Source organism: Budorcas taxicolor, chromosome 10, assembly GCF_023091745.1.
Source record: "Budorcas taxicolor isolate Tak-1 chromosome 10, Takin1.1, whole genome shotgun sequence".
Lineage (NCBI taxonomy): Eukaryota > Metazoa > Chordata > Mammalia > Artiodactyla > Bovidae > Budorcas > Budorcas taxicolor.
In genome coordinates, this window is record NC_068919.1 from 72425035 (window position 1) to 72438743 (window position 13709).

A 13709-nucleotide genomic window follows, 5' to 3' on the forward strand; every position below is an offset into this window, starting at 1 on the left:
GACACTAAGGGCTGAGAAAGACTCTGAGTCTAAACGAGTCAGGGGAGATTTGGGAGTTGTCGGGTCTACGGATGGACAAGAAGGAAAGGAGAGGAGCGAGGGCTTGAAGACTGCTGTGAACAAAAATATACAGCTGCTGTTTTCATAGCCTATGAGACCATAGATGTCTACAAGTTTGGTGGTAGTACTGAATGGGCTTTGCTGGGTTGGATGAGGCCAGACAGATAAGCAAGGCTAATATTTATGGAAAGGCTGGTGGTTGCTAGGCAGATATTATTTCACATGTCCACAGTAAATTTCTGATGGCCTTTCCCAATGACTCAGTGGTTAGAGAATCTGCTTGCAATGCAGGAGATTCAGGAGACTTGGGTTCGATCACTGGGTGGGAAGATCCCCTGGAGGACGAAATGGCAACCCATTCCAGTATTCTTGCCTGGAGAATTCTTGCCATGGACAGAGGGGACTGGTGGGCTATAGTCCATGGGGTTACAAAGAGTCAAACATGACTGAGTAAGCAAACACACATAGACAATGAAACAAAGGTTAAGACAGTTCAAATATTGTTCAAGTTCTTAATCAGAACTTGGATTTTAAACCCAGGTCCTCTGATTCCAGGGGCTTCCCAGGTGGCACTAGTGGCATTAATGGTAAAGAATCTGCCTGCCAATGCAAGAGATACAAGAGATGTGGATTTGATCACTGGGCTCAGAAGATCCCCTGGAGGAGGAAATGACAACCCACTTCAGTATTCTTGGCTGGAAAATTCCATGGACAGAAGAGGCTAGTGGCTTATAGTTCATGGAGTTGTGAAGAGTTGGACTTATTTTATCCTTCTAACATAATGTACATCCTAAATATGCTCATATTATCATAAAGCATTCAGTCTTCTTGTATCCTATATAATGAACTAATGGATTTTGATTTTATGGGCCAAGTTTATCCACTATATAGATGAAAGTGTGTTTCAGCAGATGTTATTTAATGAGTTTTGTTTTAGCAAACTTGATTGGGGGTAGTTGTTATTGCCCATTTTCTCTAGATAAAAAGATGAAACATGATAGTACATTTGAAAGAATTTCCTTTTTGCAAATTTAGGTTTGGATGGAGCCAGCCAACTGACTTATTCTGAGAATCTGTCTTATGGTGAAGATGATCCCATCTCTGCCCATTCACAGTCCCCTTGTGAGCTGGGGGACACCAGGCACCATGGTGTATCTCCTGGAGAGACCAGCATGGTCCACAGCCTCAGCCGGCAGTCCACAGAGGGCAGCCTGGAGATGGAGACAGCTTTTAATAACCGGGGATTCGAAGATTCCTATGCTACTGACAGCTCCTCTGTTTGGAGTCCAGAGGCAAGTTGTTGGTTTTTCCTTGCTTGAATATTGTCAGCTCCCTGGTTCATTGTTACCCTTCCCCTCCCCATTCTTTTCCTCCCTTTTTCCCCACCCTTCAAGAAGAAAATTTTTCCAAAAAGGAAGCATTGCTTTGAAAAACAAACACCTAAACAGCCTTTAATGGAAATATATTTTTTATTCTGACGACCAAGTTCCAGTTCCTATGTGTGCCACTAAAAAAAATCATATATAAGTAAAATCTATCAAAATGGAAAATAAAAAGAAGCATTGGTGGCAGATTGAACCCAGCAACAATCAGGCTTCATTTTTTATATAAAGGAGTTTTTAGTTCTTTAGGGAGGCTGGATTATTTCCTTCATGGTTTCAATTAAATGGAGTATATATATATATATTTTTATACCAAATCTTAAGTTATGAATTTTTGAATATGATAATTATTTGGGAATGAAGTAAAAAATACAGTGACCCTGCAAATGAAATTATACAAGGTGTTATGATGAAGATTGTATAGTATGAACCTATTTATTAGGTCCAAATTGAGCTGAAGTTCTAAGAAATGGCATTAGTCTGTCATGTCTCTCTGTCCATTGACTTTGCTTTTTGGATAAATCTCGGATAAAACATACATTGCCTAATTTCTTTTCCAATTGAAACTTACTCCCAAACATCCAGAAGTATGACTGGAGGATTGCTTAGATTCATGTTCATTGAGTCACTGATACTATCTAACCATCTCATCTCATCCTCTGCTGCCCTCTTCTTCTTTTGTCGTTAATCTTTGCCAGCATCAGAGTCTTTTCCATGAGTTGGCTCTTAGCATCAGGACCAAAGTATTGGAGCTTCAGCATCAGTCCTTCTATTTAATATTCAGGGTTGATTTCCTTTAGGATTGACTGGTTTGATCTCCTTGCATGACTTTGCTGCTGCTGCTAAGTCGCTCCAGTCGTGTCCAACTCTGTGCGACCCCATAGACGGCAGCCCACCAGGCTCCTCCGTCCCTGGGATTCTCCAGGCAAGAACACTGGAGTGGGTTGCCATTTCCTTCTCCAATACATGAACGTGAAAAGTGAAAGTGAAGTCGCTCAGTCGTGTCTGACTCTTAGCGACCCCATGGACTGCAGCCTACCAGGCTCCTCCGTCCATGGGATTTTCCAGGCAAGAGTACTGGAGTGGGGTGCCATTGCCTTCTCCGTGCATGACTTTAAGAGATATTAAATATTCTAATATTTAATATGTCTAATACCTACTTTGAAATTAATGTTGATGAAATAACTCACGTAGTTATATAAAATTTTGTGTGAATAGCGGAAGGAGAAGGGTAGATGGATTTTGTTAGCATCAATCTGCCTGAGAAAATAAACAGGGTAAATCTCTTATTAGAACCTGGACTGTCATACACACCAAATGCTCATCAAGGAGGAGAAAAAAAAAAATCACAGAAAATTATGTTTCAAAGCCTGACTGCTACGGTACTGGAGCACATAGAGAAAGCATGAGGAGATGACACAGGGATATGTGTACTCTGTGTAGAGTTATTGCTGAAGTCCAGGGATGGCAACTCAGATACGTGGTTTGTGGCTGGTTAAAAGAAAACCTTCATATAGAGACCCTCAAAGCGATCTATCTTATACATTTTGTTTTAAAAAAAGTCTGCTTCCTACTGGTTTACTGCCAAGAATCAGATCAAATCCCACACACTAACATTCAACATTTAAAAATACGATTCTTTTTGGCTCTCTCACCACATAAACAAAACAGAACTGTTTACCTGCCTATTGACAGTCTGTCCCCTTGATAACTGTACCACTGGGCTTGGAATTACTTTCTCCAGGCAACCTCCCGTTTGCCTGCCTCATGGAGCTTCAATAGAAGACTGGGTGTTGAGGGCACTAAATGTTCTCAGACTCCAAAAATACCCAGACATCTCTGTGTGCTCCATTCAACCTCCTATCTATTTTGAGACAAAAACTGTAATTTGGTGCTCCTACAGTAGAACCTCAGATGCAGTGTGGAAGCAGTTCCTGTAAATGTCTGCTTTGCAGGCTTAGCTCGCCTTTTAAGAATTGATTTATTTGCCTCTTAGCTGTATTAAGAAGCCTCTCTTCCCCTGTGTATCTAGCATCAGGAACACACTGTGGGGTTGTTTACTTTGGGCCACACAGATGACATCAACAGTATCTTGTTAAAACAGAAAAGCTTTCAGTTTGATAGAAACATCTTTAAATCTTCATGGGTTTTGCCAGGGTGGTGCAAGTGTTCCCATCTTAAAGGAAAACCCAGGATATGAGAGCCAAAGGAATCATTTATTTTGCCTCAGAAGGAAACCGGTCATGCAGTGTGCCTACCTGTTAGGCTGATGGTTTTGCAAGCATTGCTCTTCTCTGCTAGAAAAGGCCATTGACTTTTTCCTGCAGACCCAAGGCTTGGCAGGGATGATGATAGGAGGGTGGTTGGCGATTTTGAGCACACAGGGAGGCGGCTGTCCCACTTTTCATCTCTGCTTTCCACTGATTAACTGATTGGCCTTGAGAAGTTAATTAAAATCTGCCAAATGGGGATAAAAATGAAGAGATTTTTACCTTGCAGGAAGGTCAGATGGATTAGCTGTATTAACAGTACCCACCTGAGGAGTGCCTTTAGTTGCCTGGTGATAGGTAGAGTATGCTGAAATAATTAATTGCTATGAAAATATCAGCCTTCACAAATCTTGGTCTCAGATCAACCCAGGAAGGGACCACAAAGCCCAGTTTTTATGAGCCATAGCTTGGATTGTCCCCATCCAGAGTCTGACTGTTGCCTGGAGCTGTGTCTGATTCAAGATTCCCAGGACAGTTATTTTAGACCCTTCCCCAGGATCTCAGCACAAAGCTGCAGATGGAGTGAACATTTATCTGAATGCAGAGCCTGGTAGATAAGTGGGGAAATGCTCATTAACTAGATATTTTTACCTTGGCATTGACATTGATGACAAAGCTAGGAACTGTTAGCTAATATCAAGAGCAGAAGCATAAAAGGATGTGAAATTCAAAGTAGTGTGTGTTTCCACCTCCCATCTCCTATCTTATTTCCTCTTCATCTCACACACTTACTATGCATGTAAGTAGTTAAGGTGACAGGTTTGTGGGGGAGGAAGGTAGATACCATTGTTTCACATGAGATTTGGGACTTTGAGCATTAATACTGGCAAATCTTGGGTAGTTCAGGCTGGGCATATGATTTGGGTGGCAAAGAATGAATTATTTAGGCATTCTAAGCCTTGGTTCCACTCTGCCCCAAAATGAGGATATTGAAAACTTATCTTATTAGGTTAATGAAAAGTTAATATGCATATCTAAAAAGATAATGCTTCTTAGCTGGATTTCCCAAAAGTACAGCTTACTTTGTTAGGACATGCAGTCCCAGGAATCAAGAGTGAGGGGCAAGGGAAGTGATACAGGGAAGGGAGAGCCAGTATGAGAGTGTATAATCCAGTTGTCTGCCACTAAGTGTGACTCCTGACTTGATCTTGTGCAACTATACTATAAGAAGCTGTAGAAATTAGTCCTAGGACTTCTGTCCAAGGGGAGAAAAATTTATTGCATGGGGGGCATGAACCCCTCACATACTCTGGACTTTATATTGATGGGTGACAAGAAGTATTCTGTAAATTTCCAAGCTTTGACATCAGCGGATAGGCCTTTGGTGAGAGTTGAGAGTTACCTTGTGTGGGAGGGAGGAAAGATTTTGTTGGCTTGTGCCAGACAGAAGCTCCTTAGAGCCCAGCCTGTAGGGGAAGAAGGAACAAGAGGCCAAGAAGGTCTGAAGTGCATACGAATGGGCTTTGTGTCCATAAAGTGTGCTACCTGGTGTAAGGAAGGGCTTTAGTGAGTGTTAACTGTTATTCCTTATGGTCCAGCAAGCAATGTAGAGATGATCAAGGGTAAGCTAAAATAGATGGGAGTTTTAACAGAAGACTGTGACTTGATTTTTGAGTTGGCATAACTCCTTGGAGACTTGCTTCTAATATTATATCTACACTAGTCAGTTGTATTCAAAAGTCTCTATAGCAACCACTTTTATCACTTGAAACTAAGTACCTCTGAATAGAAACAGTCACACATGAATGCATGCTCAGAGGAAAAAATGTAAGAAGCCTAAATTTTCCCTTAAACAAGGAGCCCAGGTTTTCTTGGTAGACTAATGTGAATCTTAAAGAGAGGGCAATTATTAGACATCTACTAGGTGTCAAGTCCTTTAATTTTCACAGCAACCCTGTAAAGTAGGTATCATCTCCATTTTACTGTTGATTAAAACAGGAAGTGGGAAGGATTAAATACCTGCCCAGCGTCCTAGAGGTAGTATGTGGTAGACTTGGGATTCCTAACAATATCTCATTCCAGAGAACCACGCACTTTCACCTGAATTCTGTGGGTGAGTTTTGTTGATGAACATGCATTTATGAGGTCTATTATTATATTTTTAAAAATAAAGAGTTCTTTGCTTTTCAAACTTTTTATTTTATATTGGAGTATAGCCAATTTAAAATGTAATAGTTTCAGGTATACAGCAAAGTGACCCAGCCACACATATACATGTATCTTTTCTCCCCCAAACCTCCCTCCCTTTCAGGCTGCTGTATAACATGAGCAGAGATTCCCTGTGCTATACAGCAGGACCCTGATTGTCACCCATTTTAAACAGCAGTGTGTACATATTGATCTAAAAATAAAAGAGTTCTTAGCACAGTTGATACTCTATTACATAAAGAAGAACTGATTCTTATTTATAGTGAGAATCAGACCAAAATTTAGTCATGAGCAAGAGGCATGCCTTCAGAGGAAAAAATCAAATTATGTTGACATTAGTAATAGTTTGTTCGAGGGTGGTTCATTAGAGCAAATGTGATTCAGCTCAGTTTTCTCAGTGAGGTCATTGGATCTGACTGGCTGAGGTGAACTTCTGTCTAAAAATGATATTTCATAACAAGGGGCCATGATTGTAAATAAGCATCAGTTCAATGATGAGAATAGATATCTACGGAGGCTTGTCTGAGCCAAGCATTTTCCCACAGCTTCCCAGGTGATGCTAGTGGCAAAGACCTGCCTGCCAGTGTAGGAGACATAAGAGACATGGGTTAGAAAGATCCCCTGGAGGAGGACATGGCAACCCACTCCATTATTGCCTGAAAAACCCCATGGACAGAAGAGCCTGGCAGGCTACAGTCCAGAGGGTCATACAGAGTCAAACATGACTGAAGCGATTGGCACATTAAAACCTCACGACACTTTATCAAGCAGGCACCTTAATGCTCATTTTTCAGCTGACGTACAGACAGCATGACCCTTTTGGCCAGGGCCAAAAATCTAGTCAATGTTGAATTTTAATTTCAACCCAGGTGTTCTGTCCCCAAGCCCAGTGTTGTATTTGCTAAGTGGCTGCAGAGGATGCTCTCCTAAACCCTTCCTACTCCAAGAGTGACTGGAGGCTAGCTGAGCTTTCCTTGTGGCCTGAGAAATGCAGAATTTCAGACCTGGCTCCTGGTCCTACTGAATCAGAATTCCTAGATGATTCAAGTCCACTAGAATGTTTGAGAAGCTCTATCCTAAATTTTTTCCACCATGTACATAGACAATCTATTAAAGGCTCATGGCCTGCACTAGGATCCTTCTCTGCAGGGCCTCCTGGCTCAGAGAGCACAGGCCCAGGCAGAGTCATTTCTCCTGGGAACGTAAGGAAAAGTTAGCTTTTGGCAGTTGCATAATTAACTAATTTTAGACTTAGTATTTCCGTTGGTTTCAATGATAGCACTTTGCAAATTGTAAAAGCTTTGTTCATTCATTCCAAAAGCATTCAGATGTGTAGAGCGGACTTTTGGACTCTGAGGGAGAGGGAGAGGGTAGGATGATTTGGGAGAATGGCATTGAAACATGTATACTAGCATGTAAGAAACGAATCGCCAGTCTATGATGCAGGATACAGGATGCTTGGGGCTGGTGCACGGGGATGATCCAGAGAGATGATATGGGGTAGGAGGTGGGAGGGGGGGTTCACGATTGGGAACTCATGTACACCCGTGGTCAATTCATGTCAATGTATGGCAAAACCAATACAGTATTGTAAAGTAAAATAAAGTAAAAATAAAAATTAAAGAAAAAAAGGGAAAAAAAAAAAAAAGAAACAAAAGCATTCATATGCTTTGAAGGCTTACCATATGTCTGGTGCTGTACCCTCAAGGAATTCCCAGTCCGATGGAGAGACCAGGAAACAGACCTTTCTAATGTGTGAGGTTATAAGTTACCAGTCCAAAGTGTGAGGTTCTGAAGAAGCACAGAGGGGCACCATCTTTCCAAGATGCATTAGGCATTGTTCCATTCCTAATCTTTCCCTCTGTCTACAACAGGAACAGGATGGGACCAATTTTCAGGTGCCACCTGGGGTCCCAGAGCCCATCTCAAAATGTGGTGACCTGGATGTCATCTTTGAATACAGAGCTGCCAGCCAGAAGCTCACGGTGACCATTGTGAGAGCACAGGGCCTTCCGGATAAGGACCGAAGTGGCGTCAACTCGTGGCAAGTGCACGTTGTGCTGCTGCCCAGTAAGAAACAGAGGGGCAGGACCAGCATACAGAGAGGGTCCAACCCCATCTTCAAGGAGAAAGTCACCTTCGCCAAGCTGGAGCCCAGAGATGTGGCTGCCTGTGCGGTCCGCTTCCGCCTGTACGCTGCCCTCAAGATGACCCGGGAGAGAATGATGGGTGAGAGGCTCTTCTATCTCAGCCACCTGCACCAAGATGGGGAAATGAAAGTGACTCTTGTTCTGGAGCCAAGAAGTAATATCAGTGTGAGTATGTTAAATGGTGCTGCTAATGACGTGCTATGTTGGAGGATCTGGAATTGTCAGCCCTTAATGTAGTATATTCAGCCTGTGAATTCAGACACCCTTAATTTAATTTCCGTTTTGCCCTTCTCATCCTTGTGAGCCATGCTTTGTACTTCATGGTACAATGGGGTGTTTATTTTTGTGTGTTTGTGCCCATAGCCCCTGTATCCCTATGGATGATAGATGTATCCCTATCCATTTTGGATGATGGATGTATCCCTATCCGTTTTTGGTCATGACAGCAGCAGAGTAAAGGAGGACACAGGGAAACTGCGAGGGATTTCTTGGCCTTCTCGTTAGCTGATAAGTGGTTCTACCACCCATCCCCCTGCCCCGACCCCAGTGTACATATCAGAGATGTATGAGATACATCTCATGATGCATCTCAGAGATGGGGCTTTCAAAGTGAGGTTCTTAACACGTGCACCTGAGAAGGCTGTAGAGTAGTTCTGAACTCCAGCCACTTCTAAGACCTTCCATTTATATGACTGGGCTTTTTCCACATGCCCATCTGCTATGTCCCTGGGTTTCAAAATAAGACAGCACAGCCTTTATATCTACAAACAAGTAACTCTCTCTTCCTGTGGGTTTTATATATATATATATATATATATATATATATATATATATATAAATACCCACCCCAGTATTCTTGCTTGGGAAATCCCAGGGACGGAGGATCCTGGTGTGAGGCTCTCCTTCTAAAAATCACATAAAAGATCAGGTAGTTACCTTGGGCTGTTGGGCCAGTCAGTCATTCATTCCAAAATGTTCATGAGTACCTACTATATGTCAGGTGCCACATAGGCAGAGGAAGGAACGAAATAGGGAATGCCCTTGCAAGGTGAACAAAACAGGTGATGCCTTACAATCTGGTGGAGGAGGGCAACAATAGACAGCTGGAGTAGAGAGTGACAGGCTTCATTTTCTTCTGAAGGGTCAAAAAAATTATCTTTCAGGTGGTGGGATGACATAGAAAACAAGGAACCAAAGAAGCCAGCCTAGGTACCATGTGGACAGGGTCTCCAGACAGAGGGGCTGGCATATGTAGACACCAGCAGGTGGGAAGGGGCTTGACTTGTCTGAGGAAGAAGAAAGGAGCCAGAGAGTTCAGACTGTGCTGATGGGGGATCCAGTCACTTACATTTTTAATAGATGTCTTAAAATTCATATCTTTAGACTCAAAATCCTGATTTTTGCCTCACAAAATCTATTTTGGACTTCCCTGATTGGTCAGTAGCAAAGAATCCGCCCGTCAATGCAGGCGATGTGGGTTTGAACTCTGGGTTGGGAAGACCCCCTGAAGAAGGAAATGGAAACCCACCCCAGTATTCTTGCTTGGGAAATCCCAGGGACAGAGGATCCTGGTGGGCTGCAGTCCACAGGGTAGCAAGAGTCAGACCAGACTTAGCAACTAAATGGCAACAAATCTATTTTACCTGCAGTCTTCCCATCTTGGCTAAAGACAATCTCGTGCTTTGCATTCAGGTCAAAAATCTTAGAAGTCATTTGTGACTTCTCTCCGTCTGAAATCCTACTGGCTTTTTATTAAAAATCCAACCAGAGCCTGACTCTCTTCTGGATTATTGAAATGGCCTCCTAGTCATCTCTCAGCTTCCACCTTTGACCCCTATAAACTACTTCCAGCTTGGGGACCAGAAGGAGCCTTTGAGACATAAACTAGATCATATCTTTATTGTTTTGGTTCAGTCACTAAGTCATGCCTGACTCTCTGAGACCTCATGAACTGCAGCACATCAGGCTTCCCTCTCTTGTCTCTGTTCAAATCCTTCTTTTTTCCCCAAGCTCAGAGTAGAGTGTGTCTTAAATCCTGAGGAACAGAAGTCATGGGAGTTCAGAGGAGTCCTGCATCATAAAGCATGGAGACAGGGATGCTCTCACCCCTGTAACTCTGTCAGATCCTGCGCTTTGTGCTGGGGGCGCAGAGCTGAGTAGGGGAAATGAGCTGTGTGAAAGAACCTTGCAGTAAAAGTCCTCCCATTTACCTGTTATTTGTTGAGTGTGATTATCAGCTATGCATTGGACAATGCACTGTGACAGACTGAGGGGTTTATAATATAAGGCTGAGGATTTGAGGGGAAAGGCAAGCTGTGCAGTGACAGGTCTCACAGTGGACACTTCTGTACAAGCCCAGGAGACGGGGTGGCCCTCACCCCAAACTAAGCAACTATTTCCTTGTGGGATTATCATTATCCAGACAGCTGGGGCTATAAGGCATCTCTTAAAACCACCTTGCCCTGTAGTTTATAAATTGTGTGTGCTAAATTGCTTCAGAAGTGTCCGACTCTTTGCAACCCTTTGGACCGTAGCCCAACAGGCTCCTCTGTCGTGACAAGAATACTGGAGTGGGTTGTTATTTCCTTCTCCAAGTTTATAAATTATGTTCTATGAAAACCTCTGTGGGCTCTATAGGGATGCTGTGGCTTTGTAAACAGGGTAGTTTCCTAAGATGTTAAGAAATATTTGATTTCTTTCAATGCATTTATTTATCAAGGTTCCTGATCAGAAATTTTAGCAAATGATTTCAGATGTTGAGAAGAAAGATTTGAGCAGAGTCCAATGCACGTTTCTTTTTCTAAAATTTATTTTTAATTGGAGGATAGTTACTTTACAATGTCCTGTTGATTTCCACCATACATCAGCATGAATCCGCCGTAGGTATACATATGTTCCACCCCTCTAACTTGTCACAAAGTCTGATGCACATGTTTCTGATGGAGGAGGTGGTGGCTCTAGGAGGCTGGCTCGCCGGCCCCCAGAGCCCATTCCCACTGCTGCTTCTTGGGTGAGAGTCAGTGTCCTGAGCTCCTTTGTTCTTCTCTTCCCAGCATGTCTGGTGCACAGGGGCAGATGCTTTGGACAAGCAATGCACAAATATATGACAGAAAATGTGGGCTCTGCTGGTGCCTAAGGTTTCTAAGACACACAGTCCTTGTGTCGACTTCCTTACTAAGTAAGCACTTGTAAAAGTGCTCATGTTAAATAGAATTCATTTCCTTAGAAAGAAAAAAAATATAGCATCTACTGTATTCCTGACAACCTTAAGAAGCAGAACTGTGGGCCAAATGTTCTATGGGGTGGTAGGCAGCCAGTGGTCACTTCTTTTCTGGTGAAAGCAAAATGCCTCCTGTATTGCTGCATTCTTCAAGAAGCTGCAGAAAACAGAAGCTGAACTCATGCCTGGGGTGGACGTGAAACATTTAAGCACAAATTGCACAGGAGGGAATTTGGGTCTATAGTAAATGTCTTCTTAGCTCTCCATGTATCTTTCTGGGTTTGATTTACACTAGTAATAACATCTTTGTCCATTTTGTCTTTAGAGAGGAAAGGGTGAATGGAGACAGCGCTTGAAACAAATATGTCAGCTAATAACGCAGGGGATCCCATCCAGGACTGCACTCCCCGGGCCCTATTATCATTCACAGGGAGTGCGCCCTTAGTAATCTTTGGCAGCAGTGGAGATTGGGGCCACAATTTCGCCAAACACATCGGCTTTCTGTATGGGAGAGGCGCGCAGCCGGGGCCAATGGATCCTTTGTTGTTCTTCCCCTCCAGAGTGGGGAGTCTCCGCTCAGCCCATCTGCAGTGTCTCACAGTGATAGTGCTTCATCCACGCAGTCGCTGTCGCATGGAGGGGCGCCAGAACTGTTGGTGGGGCTGTCATACAATGCCACAACGGGGCGATTATCCGTGGAGATGATCAAAGGCAGCCATTTCAGAAACCTCGCTGTGAACAGAGCACCTGGTAAGTTCATGCCTACACCCCCAGCTCTGGTCCTCCCAAAGGCAGGCAAAAGGTTGTGTCTGCTTCCATCTCAATTCTGTAACTTGTAAAATAAAAATGATCTTGGTGTGATTTAGACAATTTTTACCAAATGATACCTCTGGATTTTTCAAATACTTTTCTATTTAATTAGATTGAAGGCTTCTCTGATACCTGGATGAATCTTGATACAAAACAGGCTGGCCTCTGTGAGTGTATTAAAGGGAAAAAAATCATGTCTTTTCAGCAGTATAACATGTATGAACAATTAAAATCTGCTAATAGGTCCAGGCCCTCAAATACTTTAAAGAGACAGTTCAGTCTTTGGAGCCAGGAAGACTTGGGATCTAACTCCAGCTCTGCTCATTTACCTGGTAGTTTTGCTCTGATCCTATACATTTTACCTCTCTTTCTGAACCTCAGCAAATTCATCTGGAACAAAGGAATAGTAAGAGTACCTTCATCATGTGTTGTTTTGGGGCTTAAATAAAATGATTTATGTAGAACATTTAGCATAGTGCCTGACACATAGCATTCAAGAAATGTGAGTGGTTATGTTGTTGATGGCAGAGGAGGTGGAGTAAGAAGACATGGGCAACCCAGGCCTGACTCACCAGGGTACCTTCTGAGATTACCCCTGGAAAGAGCAACCCAAAACATATCCCATAGTGGCTGTCCAGGGCTCAGGAAGCCAGAATAAAAGTGTTGCTGCTGCCAGCTGCCCGAACTGCCTCTCAGTACCCAAGAAACTAGAGATTGAACCTTGGAATAATGCTGCTAAAAAATCAGCTCACATTTAGAGATTGAACCTTGGAATAATGCTGCTAAAAAATCGGCTCCAAAGACTGAACTTGCCCGTTAGCAGAAACAGCTTAAGAAAGGGAGGGAAGATGGTTTCTGCCTCACTTCTGTCTGCTGGATCTCATGCAAGCACATCTAATTAGAAGAATCTAATTTCTATCTAGAATTCTAGCTGCAAGAGAGTCTGGGAAATGCTGAGTCTGGGAAATGTTGAAATTCCAGCCTTTTGAGTCCAAGAAGGTAAAATAGATGGGGGTAGGGTAGAGTGTGAGTGAGCCTGTTCTCCACAGACTGCCAAATCTTTTCTGAAATAAGTACCAGGTCAGTAACAACATGATAGGCTGCAAGAGCCAATGGACTCTGGCCTCACCTGTCAGCACCAGGTGAAGAGCCAGCCACGCTGGTGGAAAAAGATCAGCTCCTACAATCAGATCTGGACTCTCACTCCTTTTAGTCTCTAACTGTGCCACCACCCACAATGTCTCTGTTCCGTAATATCTTGTTGGTCAGTCTGTATTAAAGCCATTAGAGCAAGTTAGTAAGGAAAGCACAACAGTCTGGATAACAGAAGAGACCAGGGGCATAAACCATATTCTGTATCAAGGCTCAGAACCATGTAAGAGCTATTTAAAATCCATAGTACATATTGATTATTAATTGCATGGATAGACTCTCCTTTCTAGATATAGCTTTTAAAAAATAGCTCTGGATTTACTAGAGATCTGGATTTACTGCTTTCCCTGTAGAACTTTTGCTGGTCTCTTTTCCTGTTTTCTGAGATTTGGTGAGATCTGAACAATTTGAGGGGAAGAAGATGGTACAACTGCTGAGAATGATGGGGGAGATGGACCACACAATCATGGTCTATTCCAATGCATGTTGGGAGGCTTTAATTTGCGTGCCTACAGGT

General features: G+C 42.9%; 1 protein-coding gene across 1 annotated transcript in view; it reads left to right on the plus strand.

Moving 5' to 3' along the window:
• The window catches only part of SYT16 (synaptotagmin 16), a 288505-nt gene that overhangs the window by 257521 nt on the left and 17275 nt on the right, over positions 1-13709 (plus strand). Inside the window, exons 5-7 of the mRNA XM_052647376.1 lie at positions 1096-1352; positions 7735-8175; positions 11791-11980. Coding sequence (XP_052503336.1) covers positions 1096-1352; positions 7735-8175; positions 11791-11980 — 888 coding nt within the window. The remainder of the gene's footprint in view (positions 1-1095; positions 1353-7734; positions 8176-11790; positions 11981-13709) is intronic.